At 38.4% G+C, this 18,269-nt stretch overlaps 1 protein-coding gene across 5 annotated transcripts in view; it reads right to left on the reverse strand.

Moving 5' to 3' along the window:
- MTMR12 (myotubularin related protein 12) overlaps positions 1-18,269 on the reverse strand; it is a 78,885-nt gene that overhangs the window by 24,416 nt on the left and 36,200 nt on the right. For all 5 annotated transcript variants that reach the window (XM_081283728.1, XM_081283725.1, XM_081283726.1 and 2 more), the window contains 5 exons: positions 16,354-16,426; positions 15,486-15,616; positions 13,846-13,939; positions 9,627-9,756; positions 3,354-3,429 (listed from right to left, as the gene is read on the reverse strand). In XM_081283728.1, coding sequence (XP_081139854.1) covers positions 3,354-3,429; positions 9,627-9,756; positions 13,846-13,939; positions 15,486-15,616; positions 16,354-16,426 — 504 coding nt within the window. The remainder of the gene's footprint in view (positions 1-3,353; positions 3,430-9,626; positions 9,757-13,845; positions 13,940-15,485; positions 15,617-16,353; positions 16,427-18,269) is intronic.

Genomic DNA, 18,269 nt, shown 5'->3' on the forward strand with positions numbered 1-18,269 from the left:
AAAGGGAGGGAGGCAGAGAGAGAGAGAGAAGGTGGGGAAGACTGACTGAAAGCTCTGTGTTCCCCTGGATAGATGTGTACATTCCATCTTGTATATAATTTTTCTGCTGTCTATTCATACAAACTCAACTAATGATTTTCAGAATATACAATTAAAGTAGAACTAATGATTAAAAAGTTGGTGTTCCTTACTTAGGTCTTACAAGAACATATTCTACTTCTCAACCCTTAGGCTTGGCTAGAACACTGTGTATATAAATCTACATATGTGGATCTTTTTTTTTTTTTTTTTTTTTTTTGGAACATTGAATCCAAGAGTACTTAACAACTAAGCCACATCCCCAGCCCTTTTTATTTTCTATTTTGAGACAGGGTCTCATTAAGTTGCTTAGAATCTTGCTATATAGCTGAGGCTGGCTTTGAATTTGCAATTCTCCTGCCTCAGCCTCCCCAGCCCCTGGGATTACAGGAATGTGCCACTGCACCTGGCGACAATTCATCTTTGTTTCTTCCAATAGAACACTTTCTTTTCTAGGTTGCTCTGAGAGAGGCTGATCATTCCTCTAAGACTCTGATTTTCAGTAACTAACTGGGAGGTCTCAAAACCCTTTCAGGTGGTCTGAGAGGCCACAACCATTTTCATAATAATCCTAACAATATAATGTCTTTTCCATGGTGTTGACATCTGCACAAATGATGCAAATGTAGTGGTAGCAATGTGTTTTGTATTTGGAATTGATGAAATTATGTACCTTACTGAAATGATACAAATGTAGTGGTGGCTTAGCACCAATCAAGGAAGGGCCACACAACTGTAGTGGTTGTCACTGTGTTCTTCATCGATACCATTAACAGGAAAGAAATCTGATTCTTTTGAGATTGTCCTTAATGAAGGATTAACAATTATTATTTTTATTATTGTTGACCACCACATGTATTTTAAATATTCTGTGTGCAAGAATGGGAAGTAAGCACTGAAGTTAAAATATTTGTCCCAAGAAAAAGCTCTTTTATAACTGAGTTGAGAACTGAACTTGTACCCTCTTTTAAACAAATCATGGGTGTTCTGACTTTGGTATCTGGCAGATATTCATTTTTAAAAAATGAATAAAGTGGCCGGGTGTGGTGTGCACACCTGTAATTCCAGAGGCTTGGGAGGCTGAGAAAGGAGGATTTCAAGTTTAAAAGCCAGCCTCAGTAAAAGCAAGACTGCTAAGCAACTCAGTGAGACCCTGACTCTAAACAGAACACAAAATAGGGCTGGCGATGTGGTTCAGTGGTCAGGTGCCCTTGAGTTCAATCCCAGTACCAAAAAAAAAAGAAAGAAAGAATAAAGTGAGTTTATTACTTCATGGGAAAAAACTGATAATCTACTGTAAATGATAACAATTAGAATTTTGGAAAACTAGTACCTGCTACTTTTGCTGGGCAGATTCCCAACATTTAAAGACTCTTCTGAAGAGACCACAGTAACAATGAATAAGATTTTTTAAAAATTTTATAATAAAATGTGTCAATAGATAGGAGTTCTTTATAACCTATGAACCCATATTTTCCAAATGGTCAGGATACACTAGTACAAAATCATGCACGTTTTAAGATCCACTCAAAATGTAAGACAGACCAAAGGTTTTAATTTAACAGAGAATGGAAAGTTCATTATGTTTTCAGATAAGTTATTGCAAATAACCTTTATGAAATTTTCACTTGCCAACTTTTTGGTGTACCATCAGAGAATAATATTCTCAATTAGGCTGTTAAGTATTCTCTAAAAAGGCTATTAAATATTCCTTTCTTTTCCAAATACATAGCTTTGTGAATCTGAATTTTCTTCATGTACTTCAATCAAACCCCCAAATTACCACAATAGACTGAAAAAAAGAATCAGATATTAGAATCTAGCTGTCTTCTATTTTCAAGAATGTAAAATAATGTTATTCAAATTTACTGTTTTGAATAGTTATTTTTCATAGAAACATGTTATTTATGCTAACATGTAATGTTACTTAACTTTTTTTAACCACAGGTACTGGGGATTGAACCCAGAGACTCATAAATGTCAGATAAGCACTCTGCCACTGACCTATATATCCCCAGCCCCTTTTTATTTTATTTTTGTGGTACTAGAAATTGAACCCAGGGGCACTCTACCACTGAGCTACATCCCCAACCCTTTTTATTTTATTCTGAAATGGTCTAAGTTTTCCAGGCTGGCTCAAACTTGTGGTCCTTATGCCTCAGCTTCCTAAGTAGCTTGGATTACAGGCATGCGCTACCATGCCTTGCTGTTACTTAAATTAAAAAGAAAAATTAGTCTAAATTTTTATATGGTTAAGTACCAACAGTTACAACCCATATAAACAAAAGCTCTTGGAGAAAACTTTGATACTTTCTAAGAGTATAAAGATTCTGAGACCAGAAAGTTTGGGAACTGCTGCCCAAACTGCCCAAAGGTTGCAGATTGGTGGAATGTGTTTCAACTTTAGCCCAAACACATGTTTTTTAAGCTTTTGGATGAGTTGTATATATTTTGAGATCAGAAAAATGCACATGGAAATTATATCTTCTGGCTACCCCTAAAAAATCAAGAATCTGGCAACACTCAGCTCATTTTCCCACATGGTGCTGAAGAGCTGTACCCTTGCACCAAGCAGAGGGGCCCCTGTTCACTGCAGGGGCCTTGCTCAGTACCTGCTTGGCTTCCATGGGCTTCTGAGCATGTAATGTTGCTTCGCCACCTTGCTTTCCACCCAGAATTGATCCTTTTGGTGAACCAGCCATGTACATAGCATACCATTTATTTATAAATTCTCATTCCTTACTAAATTCCCCACAGGCTTGGCAACTCCCAACCACCAATTAGAAATGGGGATGACTGCCAGAGTCTTGCCTTCTTTGATCAGTGACCCATTAAATATGGCTCCCATCCCATTCTATTTAGTAAAAACTAAGAAATGTTGTCTCTAGGAGAAGACACCACCATGCCCATACCAAGATTAACTGTGCCAACCAAAAAGAATCTGAAATTTTACTACCCTGAGTGGTCAGCTCAGGTTCAAAATGATTTACGTGTTAAACCAGGCTTGCTTTCAATAGCAGACAAATCTGTAATCCTCTTAAATCTTTTCAATGTCTTTTCTAAAACTCAAGTGTATTTATGAAAACTTCAGAACTCTATCTCACAGAGCCTCATGTTTAAGAGACTCTTCTAGGGAGTTCTTATGGTATTTTTGGATCACTCTTGGACTGAGGACAAACTCCTGAGTACCAAAGCCAAGAGCTTTAAGTAGGATCATTTTGCTAGGATGGGCCAATGAGCAACCCATGTCTCTTCAGGATTTCAGATACACTTACTGGTATGTTGTGACCCTGAAAGCGTTGCATATCCTCTTCAAGAAGAGGGGTAGGGACAACAAAGTATGCTGGCAACCTAGAAAAAAAGGATATCATCAGACTTTAGTATTATACATGATTTACAAAATATGAAAGCTCAATTTCAATGAATATAAGAAAGCTAAACAGAGTGTTATAAAAATGACCATATCTCCCTGTTAAGAAGAATCAGCTCAGATGAACTGCCATTCTGTTTGGTATAAAGTACTGTGACCAAATTACTAGTTCTAATCCTAGCTCTGAATCCAATTCTGCATAATGTTGGGTAATTATACACCTCTCTAGGTCGATTACCTTTTCCATAAAATGACGGGACTGGAAAATATGATATCTAAACACACATGAATTTCAAAAATGGAATAATCTTCCTTTCATAGTAACAATATAATATATATAGTAACAATATAAATACTTATGTTGCTTTTAGTTAAACATGAAAACCTGTAATGATGATGACATCAAGTGCTCTAATAACAAACATTTGAGTACTAGACACTGCTGTAATATATATGAATGTGTATGTATATATATCCATGTGTGTGTATATATACATACACACACATTACATACATATGTACAATGGTACTGGGAATTGAACTCAGGAGCACTTTACTACTAAGACACATCCCTAGACCTTTTTATTTTTAATTTTGAGAGTGAGTCTCACTTTGTTGCTTAGGGACTTACTAAATTGCTGACGCTAGCTGAACTTGCAATCCTTCTGCCTCAGCCACCCAACTCACTGGGATTATAGGCATGTGTCAATGTGTCCAGCTCCCAGGGCCTTGAACACACACTGGTCAAGCACGCTACCACTGAACTACTTCCCTAGAACACTCTCCGCCCCTCACTTTTTTGAGACAGGATCTAGGTGAGCTATTTAAGCTGGCCTCAAACTTGTAGTCCTTGCTGCCTTCAGCCTTCTGAGTACCTGGGACTATAGTGTAAACCACCACATCCAGTCCCCTGGGTGGTTTTGATGTACAGTAAGCTCTGATAAGCACTGACTGGATGGTAACTTATAACAGGCTGCTGTTTCTCACTCTTCTCAGGACAGTCAACCTGTGGAGTTCTCAGCTCCCCACTCAGTGGCTCATGCTATAAAACTGGAAGGGGGCCGCCTCCTAAAAATTTGCATTTTTCAGATATTACTGCATTCAAATAACGAGGTTAAATATTTTATAGTACTAGTTCACCAGTTAATTTTCTCTTATAAAAAGACTCTTACCAAAAAAAAAAAAAAAAAAAAAAGTTGGAACCAAGGGTATTAGTCTCCATTTCTCAAGAGAGATGAAGATGACTGCACCCAGTGAGGGATATGGAGGGTGCCCTTACCTGTCCCAGTGAACTCAGGTGGATTCCACAGAGTTTGCTGTGAGACTGCCAATGGATACAAGCAATTAATCCTCCCTCCCTTCCTGCCCCATACTGGAGATAAAACCCAGGGCCTTGTGCATGCAAGGCAAGTGCTCTACCACTGAGTTACATTTCCAGATGAAAACAGTCTTTGGTATTGGGGGATGAACTCGGGGGCACTCAGCCACTGAACCACATCCCCAGCCCTATTTTTATTTTATTTTATTTAGTGACAGGGTCTCATTGAGTTGTGTAGCACCTCACTTTAGCTGAGGCTGGCTTTGAACTTGAGATCCTCCTGCCTCAGCCTCCTGAGCAGCTGGGATTATGGGCATGTGCCACTGCACCTGGCTGAAAACAGTCATTTTAGTTATTTGGATGAGTTTAGAATACAAACAAATAGACTTTCTACAGGACAACTTCAGTCATGGGAAACTGAAGGATCCACTCAGGCTCAGCCTGGTTAGGGTGAGGGAATCCCCAGAGCAGTAATGTATCTTCTTGTTCTAGCATCAATTCATAAGTCTTCTGTTGTACATACCCCATAGGGCTGTAAAATTCATATCTCCAAAAAGAGGTGGATTTTTTTTTTTCCTGGGCTGGGATTGTGGCTCAGTGGTGGAGTGCTCACCTAGCATGGGCAGACCCAGGTTTGATCCTCACCACCACATAAAAATGAAGGCATTGTGTTGTGTCCATCTACACCTAAAAATAAATATTTTTTTAAAAAGTAAGTTTTTTTTTTTTTTTTTTAGGATAAGACTGAAAAAAAGAGAAGGAACAGACCTGTGGCATTAGAAGCCAGCTCTAACCTTGGGGAAGGTGAAATGGATACTCAAGTTTCTCATTCTTTGTGTGTGTGTGTGTGTGTGTGTGTGTGTGTATGGAGCTGAGGATCAAACTCAGGGTTTCATGTATGTGAAGCAAGCACTCTACCACTGAACCATATCCCTATCCCCTGAACGTCTCACTCTTATTCAAACTGACTGGAGTCCATTCCCCTAATAAGACTTACATTAATATATTCAGTTTTTCCTATTTATTGAGCATGTCTCAGAAGCCAGACACTGTACTTTGCACTGATAAAATGATAAGCAAAAACAGTATATCCTTGATTTCATAGACTTATAGGCTGTAGAAAAAACATTAACCAAATGATGATACATATAGAAACCAATTTGCAGTTGCAGAAAGTGCTACAAGGGGTACAGTGTAATGAAAGTTCTTGCAAGCAGCCCTGACCTAGTCTTGGAAGACTCTTTAAAAGAGTGGCACTGAGCTGAGATTTGATCAATTAAGTGGGATTATCTACCTATGTGCAGTTGGAAGCAAAAGGTGCTTCCAGACAGGAAGGAGATGGTGAGTCCAGGCCTGTGGCAAGGCTGTCAGTATGGATGGTGGAGTGTGAAAGAATTGGAGAATTAGGTGGAAGTCAAACCATTATGGGCCCTGGAGTGTTAAGTGTTCTGTTCTATACCAAAACCAGTCGGAAACCACTAAAGCTAGAATAAGTCTGATCAGATGCATATGGAGAGGTTCATTTTACCTGCTGTATGAAGAATGAATGCTGGGGAAGGGGTTATGGCCACATAAAAATAAATAAATAAATAGTATTGGAGGACCAGAGAATATAGGAAAGGCCATGGAGGCAACTACTGTAGTGGCGTAGGAGAAACAAAGCACAGCCTTTCCTGTATTATGTTGACAGCTGGGGCAGTTCAAGTAGTATGTGTCAGCACTGAGTGCTCAGAGTCTTAAAATCCAGCTAAAGCTCAATTCTCCCCATTCATCACTAATCATAAAGTTTTCCCCTCTGACCTCTTAACCAGGTTTCATTTATTTATTCTTATTTCTTTTATGTAGTACCAGAGACTGAATCCAGAGCTTCCTGCATGCTAGCCAAGCAATCTACCACTGAACTACACTCCTAGCCCCAACCAGGTATAGTTTTGAGATGCTGACACCTATGTAAACACCCCAAATCAGTATGTATCTGAATTAAAAAAATAATAATTTAGGGCACTGTGCATGTGGCACATGTCTTGGGAGACTGAGGCAGGAGTTAGAGGCTAGCCTAGGTAACACAGCAAGACCCCATTTTAAAAAACAAACAGAAAACAGTTCTGGGAATGAGGATGCCTTACATTACTACCAACCTCCCATTACACCTCTTAGGAACAGGGGTTTCTAACTTCTTACTGAGTGAGCGCTAGCTTTCCCCTTTCAAGCTTTTCATCTGGGAAGTGGAAGCAGCAGTGTGGGGCTAACAGAGAAGTTCTGGGAGGATCCTTCATAGGCCTCACACTGTCACCACAAACTGCATTGTTGGGTGTCACCTGATAAATGCTTGAGACTGATCAAAATCTAAACTGACCTGCTAAAGAGGCCTATCAGAACCTGAATACAAAAACACTAACAAACAACAATATTTTATGAAATTGTTAGCAGGATGCTAGGGAGTATGCTCCAAAATGATAAGAGTCAGGTTTCTAAAAACAGATTATTCAGAGTCATCCTTTTAAAAAGTAGGTCAGATCACTCCCTGCCTCTGCTCAAACTCCTCCTCACTATTTTCAGTGTCAGGAAGGATAAATTCTTCTGAAAGTGCCCAACCATCCCCTCTTTTCCCTCTCCTCACCTCTACTTTTTCCTTCACTTTTTCCTCTGCTATCCCTCATCCCCTCACTGCTGCTCACACAGCTCTTGCCTCACTGTTCCTTCCACCTACAACACTTCTCTGCCAGCCACTCTCAAACTCAATCTTTCATTTGCTTCAAGGCTTTGCTCAAAAGTCATTTAATCCTGAGGCCTTCCTGACCAACCATCCCCACCATAACCCCCAGCACTCCCCAGCCCTTTGCCTGATCTATTTATATATATATATAAAACTCTCAACTGAGCTACAGCCCCAGCCCAATTTAATTTTTCTAAAATATTTTTTAAATTGTGGATTGACACAATACCTTTATTTTATTTATTTATTTTTATGTGGTGCTGAGGATTGAATCTAGTGCCTCACACATGCCAGATGAGTGCACTACCACTGAGCCAAAACACCAGCTTAATTTTTGTGTGTGTGCGCCAAGGATCGAACATGTGCATTCTAGAAACACACTCTACCACTAAGCTGTACCTCCAGCTCCCTAGCAATTATAATATATGATATTTTACTTCTTTATTATTGTCTTCCTCCCACTAGAAGGAATGCTCCAGGAGGACACAGGTTTTCAGGTGCTTGTCGACTACTATCTTTCTAGTAATTAGGACACTTCTTGGCATATAATAGGCATTCAAACTTTTTGTTGAATGAATAAACAAAGCATTCAATAAAAGGAAACAAAACATTATAAATTAAGAAATTCCTTTTTTACACTTAGGTTATAGCACAAAAATGGCAACAATCACAAAAAGATACAAACTCACTTTTGAGTACTTTAAGAGGTTTCTTTTAAAATCTAGTGTTGAGGGCTGGGGTTGTGGCTCAGCAGTAGAACGCTTGCCTAGCACATGCAAGGCCCTGGGTTCAATCCTCAGCACTACATAAAAATAAATAAATAAAATAAAGGTATTATGTCCAACTACAACTAAAAAATAAATACTTAAAAATAAAATAAAATCTAGTATTGAACCTAGCATGCATAAGGCCCTGGGTTTGATCCCTAGCACTGCAAAATAAATAAATAAATAAATAAAAATAAAAAATAAAGCTAGTGTTGAGGGGTTCAAGGTACAGTTCAGCAATAGAGCAATTGCCCAGAATGTATATGACCTGAGTTCCATCCCAGCACCATGACAAAAATATAAACAAAAGTTTCCAAACACAGTGACACATGCATGTAATTCCAGCTACTCGGGAAGCTGAGGTAGGAGTATTGCAAATTTGAAGCCAGACTGGGCAACTTAGCAAGACTCTGTTTCAAAATAATTTTTTATTTTTTTTTTTTAATTTTTTTTAATATTTATTTATTTTTTAGTTCTCGGCGGACACAACATCTTTGTACATGGTGCTGAGGATCGAACCCGGGCCGCATGCATGCCAGGCGAGCGCGCTACCGCTTGAGCCACATCCCCAGCCCCCAAAATAATTTTTTAAAAGGTTTGGGGATGTAGCTTAGTGTTAAGAGGATTCAATCCCCTGGATTCAATCGCCAATATTGCAAATTAAAATTAAAAACACAAATACATAAAAACATAAATACATAAAAGCTAGTGTTGATTTGAAGAAAAGAATCCTTATACACTGGTAGTGGAAAGTAAAATGGTACAATCATCATGGAAAACAGTCTGGCAATTCCCCCCCAAATTAAACCATAGTTACCATATATTTTGGCAATTCAATTTCTAGATTATATATCACAAAGAAATAAAACCATATATTCATACATACACAAATGTTGTGAAGGCCTAATTTACAAGAGATGAAAAGTAAAAGTAACCCAAATGTCCATTAACTAATAAAAGGATAAATAAAATGTTGTATATCCATACCATGGAACATTATTTGGCAATAAAAAAGAGTGAAATTCTAATAATATGCTACAACATGGATGAATTTTGAAAACATTATACTAAATGTAAAAGGCCAGTCATTGAAAGACTATATATTATATGATTCCATTTATATAAAATATTCAGAACAGGGAAATCTATAATAGAGACAATAATTAGATTAGTGGTTGCCTAGGGCTGGGGAGAGGGAGATGTTCAGAGGAAATATAGAGTGATTGCTAATGGATGTGAAGATTTTGGGGGGATGATGATGAAAATGTTCTAAAATGGACTGTGATGATGGTTACACAACCCTGTCAATAAATTTAAAAACACTAAACATTTCAAATGGTTGAATTATATGGCAAGTAGCCAGCAAGAAGAGCTTACCTCTCAGAGATTCTATAGCCTTCATTGACACTCACTGCTTTGTACTTCACATTGCCTTTTGTCCGTTCCAACTCCCAGCACCAGTCCTTAAGTGTTTCAAACATTACTGTCTGGTTCTTGGGATCAGTAGCTATCAAAACAAAATCAAAAAGACAATAAAATCTTTCTTTGAAGCACTGGTATTTTAATTACGTGGAAGTCCATCCTCAGACCCCAATTTCTATCACTAAGCCCATTTTTATCCAAGCAGAACTGGCTGCTTAATACTAATCTTGCTCCATTTTTTTTAAATCTAAGTTAAATTATGACTGAAGTTGTTGTTTTATATTGTAGGAAAGGAATTATTCACATTCTATTTCTTGCAAAAGTCATTTATAGCTACATTTTCAGTCATTTGACTATGAGACAATTTATATAAAACAAAAGGATCATGTGAAACAATAGAAGACAGGCTTGCACAAAAGCTAAAGTAATGAAATACTTTTAGTCCTAACAATATGTTCATAAGACAGTAAACTGATTTAAATAGCATGTCAGATTCTTAAATGTAAACTCTTTTTTTAGTTCAAAGATGCAATGCCTATAAGAGGACTGTCCAGAGGACTGTCAACACTTTGTTACTGATGGCCATACACAGACCAAACAGCTATGGTAAGGGTCAGGGCCTGCTTCCAAGGGCCACATGATGGTGACAGGTACTTTTGCTCCTAATGCAGTCCTGACACTAACCGCTAGAACAAAATGCCCGGGAGTACTGCTCTTACAGCCTGGCAGTTGGGTCCTTGGTCTTCTCCTGGGCCATCACAACTTGTTGAGGTGACATGCACCAAAATAGTCTTTGCATATCTAAAAAACCAACCAAGCCTTCTGGGAGAAACAAAGTGTTTGATAAAATAACCTCCTTGCTCCTTTTAAGAAATCCAGATCATGGCAAAAATAATAAGAAAAACGATGATGACAATATTCAATTCTTAGGGCTGGGGATGCAGCTCAGAGGGAGAATGCTAACTTATCATGCTCTAGGTCCTGGGTTTGATTCCCAGCACTGTGAAAACAAAAACCAAACAAAGAATGCTTATATAGGCTGCATGTCCCTTATCTGAAAATCTTCACACCTGATGTGTGACAAGTTGCAGTCAAAACCCAGGGGCACTAAAGATACTGTACTATCTTCATATAAGGTATATTTATGCATTTTATGTTTAGACTTGGGTTCTCTCCCCAAGATTATTTCATTATGTATGTGAAAATATTACAAAATCCAAAATACTCCTGATCCTAAGCATTTTGGATAAGGGATATTCAACCTGTACAGCACTATTGTCCCAGAAACTGTTCTGAGCATATTATACTTTATTAGCTTAATCTTCACAACCTTACAGGATAGGTAATGTAAGAGGTAATTTAATTTCCTTGATGTTACAGATTTTCCTTGATATTACAGAAAGGGCAGCTAACTTGCCTAAGTCATACAGAGCTAGATAATGTAGAACTAGAATTCAAACCCAGGCAGCTGTAAAGGAAATATCCATAATGAATGAATGCAAAAAAAAAAAAAATCCCAGTAAGTAATAACAATAGTAGGAGTAAGAAAACATTCTTAGTAATATAGAAAAATCTTTCCCTAAAATGCCCTGTCAGAGACATTTAGGACCTTTCATTCAAAACACATTTGTGAATTATGAAGCCAGGGAATAATGAAATATATTCAGTTGGTAAAGCTCCCACCTGTACAAACCCCTACTCAATTAAGAGTAAGCTAATTAGCCAAGTAGCATCTGTCAAATTATAACCTTTACTTAAAAAAAAAAAAAAATGGAGGCTAGAAGGAAGAGAGGAGAAAGATGGAATTAAAATAAAATAAAGATGCCTCAGATCCTGAGTCTCTGGCACAAAAGCCACCAGAAGGTAATGAAACAGCCATGATCAATCAAGATAAGGGTTCTGGCATGCTGATCAACATGTTGGCTGGCCTGGAAATCATCCTATGCTAAGTCCAGACCTAGAATCAGAATATAAAAGGCTGAATTTAAAAATCTGAGCCCAATAAATGCTTATATGAATTATAATAATAAACAAAAAAGTCATTTTTTAAATATTTATTTTCTAGTTGTAGTTGAACACGATACCTCTATTTTATTTATTCATTTTTATGTGGTGCTGATGATCCAACCCAGGGCCTCGCATGTGCTAGGCGAGCACTCTGCCACTGAGCTGCAACCACAGCCGCTCTATTAACTCTTAATGCCTGCACCCTATGTGCCACGCTATTCACACTTTGTGATCTTCACAAAACTTCAAGGGAAGCATTAACATTGCTGTTTTTAAAATGAGAAAATGGAGGTCCTGAGGGATCACTGTCATTTCCAAGATCACAAAGCCAGAAAGTAGCTGGGCAAGGATTTGAACTCAGATGGGACAGACACCAAAACCTATACCTGTATCATTTCATCTAAATTATCACAGTTCCCAAAATGTAACATGCTCTCTGAGACAGCTCTGCCTCTGCACTCCTCTAAACCTACCAGATGCTTCTACCATCCTCCACTACTTATTCAGGCATAGCCTTCTCTGATTTTTTGCCCCCCTCAGAGAGGGTGGGTATGTCCATCAGAGGACACATCTCTCAGCTTCTACTCCTATTTGTGCACTCCTTGAGGCAGGGATTAAGTCCTGCTCTCCTCCACGTCTGTATGGGATGTGTCCCACAGCAAGCATTCAATAAATGTTTACTAAATGAGTGGATAGTAACTCTGCAGTCCAGAAAACTTTATTTGTTGGTGGATTTTGTTTGTTTTTGTTTTGTTTGACACTGGGGCCTCAAACATGCTGGGCAAGTGGTCTATCCTGAGACACATGCCCAGCCCTATACATAGGCTTTTAAACAAACCTGCCACTTCCTTGATATGGGATTCAGGATCAGTAAACATCAACTTTATGGTAAGAGTAATGGGCACAGCAAGTGAATAGACTAAGGGAAAATAACTGGAGAATGAAGAAGACAGACATCTACAAAGACATATGCTAGGCATGGCTAATGGTTAATTCAGATGGCCAAAGTTTGTTACTAAATGCAAACTAAGGTCTGGGGATGTGGCTCAAGCAATAATGTGCTCGCTTGGCATGCGTGGGGTGCTGGGTTCAATCTTCAGCACCACATAAAAATAAAATAAAGATGTTGAGTCCACCGAAAACTAAAAAATAAATATTAAAAAATTCTCTCTCTTTAAAAAAATAAAAATAAAAAAATAAATGCAAACTAAATGGAAAACATTTGGTATTTTAAGTTTTCTCTTAACAAAACAGCTTTCTGAATGGGTTTCCTTATGTACAGATGTCTTATTTCCCTCAAAATATTTGCTATAAAACAAGCTCTGGTTGTTTAAAAACTTTCAGGAATGCAGGACATTCTCTAGAATCTTATGAAATGAAATCAAGTATATTTAAAAGAAACCAGGGATTAACAGGGTTATTTTCAAATAAAAAAGAATCCAGGGAAAAATAGGGTTATTTTAAACTTGTTCCAGTTTTTTGTTTTTATATAGTTTCACACTCCTAGTATAATATATTGATTTTACTTTTCATAAAAAGCAACCAAATAGGGGATGGGGTTGTGGCTCAGAGGAAAGAGCACTCACCTAGCACGTGTGAGGCACTGGGTTTGATCCTCAGCACCACATAAAAATAAAATAAAGGTACTGTTTCCATCTACAACTAAAAAAAATGTTTTTTTTTTTTAATAAAGCAACTAAACAGCAATCCAATTCAAAAAGCAAATAAACAAATCTAAAAGGTAAGTTAAACAAAGATCACTGGAAAAGGCAGATGAGTTAACGAATGCCTATAATCCCAGCAACTTGAAAAACTGAGGCAGGGGGTTGCAAGTTAAAGACCAACCTCAGTGACTAGCAATGCCCTATAAGTAACTTAGCAAGACCCTGTCTCAAAATAAAAAATAAAAAGGGTTGGGATATGGCTCAGTGGTTAAATGCCCCTGGGTTTCATCTCTAGCACAAAAAAAAAAAAAAAAAAGAAAAGAAAAGAAAAAAAAAATCACAGGGAAAAAATATAAACCTTTTGAATGAATCACCCAAGCAATAGATGACCAACTGCTAGAGAAAAGAAAAACAAAAAACAAAAAACCCTCTCATGCTTACAGATTTTTTAAAAAAGTATGAAGGACACTGTCTATCCTCTAATTAAACCCAGAGATGCTTACCTGTATTGTTTTGTGCAGCAGTTGCATAGGAAAACAGAAATAATCTCTTAAGAAGTATAGAGGTCTGGGTATGATGAATTATGCCACGGACAATCTAGAAAGAATGGACCAATGGGTATAGTTATGATTTTGACAGGTAAACACTAAGAAAGGCAGGAGCCAAGTTGTCTAGGCTCTCAGTCATGCTAATGGAGCTCTAGAGTCAACCCAGTAATCCTTGTTAAAGTATGAATCTATAATTTAGTTGTTGGAATAATGCCAGACCAACAGAATACTATTTTGTCAGACTTATTGAGCTCTGAATTTGTAGGGACAAGTTTTTATAATATAGTCAAATTTCTCAAAAACAAAGTGCTAAAAATCTTAAGTGCCCTATTAAAGTCAGGTATTCCAAATATCTGACATGTTGAAGATTTACAGGTTATATCAGATAATAGCCAAGACACTTAGCTGTTCTTTCTGACTCACCTGTGGTCTTTAGAATCTTCTAGAAGATGAAGAAGAACTCAGTCTACTGTGCCTTCTGTTTGTCTACTGTACTAAACAAAATTATGTTTTGATAGATGACTAAAATCAATGTTCTAAGTGAGGAGTCCAGATTCTCAGTGCCTTCTCCATATTTATACCACTCTTTCTCCCCTCAGAATATGTACACAAGTCATGTGTGTCATTCTACCTGAAATACCACACTACCATATGAAAGACAATCAAGCAGTGACCTGGAAGTAAGTGTACATGACTCATTACAGAAAAGACGCACTAGACTCTTGCTAAATCTCCCCTGATGTATGATACTGGCAAATGTGAGATCTTTATAATCTCAATAAGACAAATCTTGGAAGTTATAATGAACACCAAATTGCTACAGCCATTTTTTCAGTTCACTCAGTTATGGATCTCAATTTGCCATGACAACCAGGGAATCATGTTCACAGTCTCCAAAGGCACACCCAGTGACTCGGCTTTGTTCCTCTAACCTTAGCTGTTCTTAGCTGTACCTCCTCCTTTCAAGCACAACCACTACCTCCAAGAGTGACTCATTTATTCACAGGAATAGGAAGACAGTGCAACTGTCTTTAGAATAGGTTGTCAAACATAGGGAGGATAGCAATGAGAGACAACTTAAACCTATCCCATCCTTCTCTTTCTCAACTACTTCCTGACCTGGCTTATCACCTCCCATCTTTTAGTGGCTCTAGAAATCAAAACATTACGAATTGAAGGAGTAAAGGTAGCATGTGCTAAGATGATATGCAGGCATGCTTTATCCAATTACCTCTCACATTCTGAAGAAAGAATATGGGATCCACAGGGTGGGGTGGTGCACACCTGTAATCCCAGTGGTTCTCAAGGCTGAGGTAGGAGGATCACAAGTTCAAAGTCAGCCTCAGCATCTTAGTGAGGCCCTAAGCAACTCAGTGAGACCCTGTCTCAAAATAAAAAATAAAAAGGGTCGGGGATGTTGCTCAATGGTTAAGCGCCCCTGGGTTCAATTCCCAGGATCAAAAAAAAAAGAACACTGGATTCAATTTCACAGAATAAAAGGCTCCCCTCTACCTTCAGTCAATGTAAGCAAAATCTAGAGTCAGTGGGGAAAACCTGAAGGGAAACAAAACCTAAAAACAAATGGGACTAGTTACCCTTTTGACTTCCTCTTCTTTTGTGTATCTCAGACAAAAGTGAAACACTCGGAGGTCTTTGCAGTGGATGATAAGTTTCTCAGGGTATTTCTTCAGTTGTCCAGAGAGAATTTTTTTTTTCTCATCAAACACTATAGACCAACGATGAAATTGGGAAGAAAAATTATGTTATACAGCAATAAATTAATGTGAAAACAAGGCAGACTGCTAACTTCTTAGAATAGGCATTCAGACTGTCCCAGCAGGGGCCCTGACTCTGAGAGCACACAGGGTTATTCACTGCCCTGGAGCAAGCATAGGACCCAAATGGACTGGCCACTATTAGCAGAATAGATTTCACTGGCATGAAGAAAACACAGCTCTGAAAGCTGAGATCATAAAGGGTGGAAGAAAGAGCACTAGGGACATGCATTTCTGCCAGTCAATCCCTAGTTTGTGCTGAGGCCCCTCCTGACACCTTCTTTCCTGTCCCAGAGCTACCCAGTTAGCACCTATTGGTACTGAGAACATCATAAATAGCTATTGGATAACTTCTGTAAGTGCCCTGAACACAAAAATGGAGAAGGGAAACAGAGAATGAATTGGCAGGAGAGGCCTGTTTAACCAGCAGAAAAGATATTCTGATGCAATACAACAGACCTTCACAAATCAGCCTTAAACATGAATATAGAAGGATCAGTACTCCTCTAGCTAAGTAACTCCAAATAAGCTACTTCGCATTTCAATTTATCATCCATAAAACTGACTTAAGTAAGGTAATTTATATGAATATATTTTTGTGAACTATAAAGGGCTATAATAATATTATCATCATTACTAACTATATATTCAAAAGCTGGCAATAATCCAAAGGAAAAGAGATCCTTACCTCCATAAATCTGATCAACACAGTGGAGTGTAATGTCATTTTCTCCCATAACCTTATTCTTAAACTGAGTTTCCTAAAAGATTCAAAAGGAAATAAATGTGACTCCCTTCTATGCACTGTTAAGACATTTATAAGCAAAGTAAATCACCATTCTCCACTTGCACATTGAAATAAATGGGGGAATGCATCTGTATATTCCTAAGAAAGGGACAAGTGAGTATGGGAGAAGAGTTTATAAGCACCGATTCTTTCAAACTTGGGCAGACCATGCAATTTCTGGGCTGTTTCCAGGCCCACCACTCCACACAGTCACTTTGAGAAGTATGGGCAAGTGACGTGCAGGTTAATGTTCCTCCACATAAATGCTGAGATGACTGACAAGCTACCTGAGATCTTTGGGAAGAAAACACTGGGAGATTAAAGTTTATGGTGAATGCTGTCTTTATAAAGGAAAAGGAATTAAGTCACCAGAGTGGACAGCAGCACAAGAGACCAGACTTGGAAGCAGCAATCATGCTGCTATTTAAGAAGCAAGGGAGGAGCCAGGCAGGCTGGCACGAGCCTACAACTACAGCTATTGGGAAGGTGAGGCAGGAGAATGGCAAGATTGAAGCCAGTCTCAGCAACTTAGGAAGAACCTGTCTCAAAACAAAAAGTAAAAAGGGCTAGGGGTGTAGCTTAGTAGTAAAGCAACCCTGGGTTCAGTCCCTAATATTGCATAAATAAATAAATAAATAAATAAATAAAAGCAAAAACAAAAAGCCAAGGGTGGTCCAGGATGGCCTGCATATTGTGGGCATAGGGCGGGGGCGGGCCTGACTGGGCTTCCATTACCACACAGTGCTCTTCCAGTGTTGCAGACAGTCTTCTCCTTCCCCAGCAGCTCAGTAATAAGTAGGAACAAGTCTCACAAGAATGTTGCCACTAGATTAGGCATAAAGTAGACCCAAATTCAAATGCTACACTTGCGATCCATTTCAGTATCGAACTTAGTTTCTAGATTTGAGGAAGAGTTTAGAATAGAGAAAACATGGGGAAGTAGTACATTTGGGGACATGTTATTTCAATGATTGGTTGATTTTTTTTTTTTAATATATTGGGGATTGAACCCAGGGGCACTTAACCACTGAGCCACACCCCAATCCCCCCTTTTTTTCCTAAAGTTGGATCAGTATTGGTGACCCATAAGTCTCTAAGACTCTAGCCATTCTTTTTTTTTTTTTAAATATTTTTTTAGTTGCCAGTGGATTTTATACTTTATTTGTTTATTCATATGTGGTGTTGAGGATTGAACCCAGGGCCTCACACATGCTAGGCAAGCACTCTACCACTGAGCCACAATTCCAGTCCCCGTTTTCTTTTTTTTTCTTATTATATTTTTAGTTGTAGATGGACCTTTTATTTTATTTATTTATTTTTACATAGTGTTGAGGCTCGAACCCAGTACCTCACACATGCGATGCAAACACTCCATCACTGAGCCACAGCCCCAAACATTCTTCCCCCAGCTCTCACCTTTTTAAAAATGTTATCTTGTAGTTGTAGATAGAGGACAGAATGCCTTTGTTTTATTTGTTTACTTTTATGTGATGCTAAGAATGGAACCCAGTTCCTCACACATGCTAGGCAAGTGCTCTGCCACTGAGCTATAGGCCCAGTCCCTCTAGCCCTCTTTGTTTTTATTTTGAGACACGGTCTAAGTTGTTTAGGGCCTTGCTAAGTTGCTGAGGCTGACTTTGAACTGGTAATCCTCCAGTCTCAGCCTCCTGAGTTGCTGGGATTAGAGGGGTGCACCACAAGGCCCAGCTTCAATGAGTGCTAAAATACAGAAGAAAATTAAAAAACATTGATGGTGTCAACTTTTGAGGTTAAAAGCAAGACAGCATGACATGAGGCATAGGTGGGAAATTTCTGAA

The sequence above is a fragment of the Spermophilus citellus genome, assembly GCF_964194105.1.
Source record: "Spermophilus citellus genome assembly, chromosome: 1".
In the NCBI taxonomy this organism is placed as follows: Eukaryota; Metazoa; Chordata; class Mammalia; order Rodentia; family Sciuridae; genus Spermophilus; species Spermophilus citellus.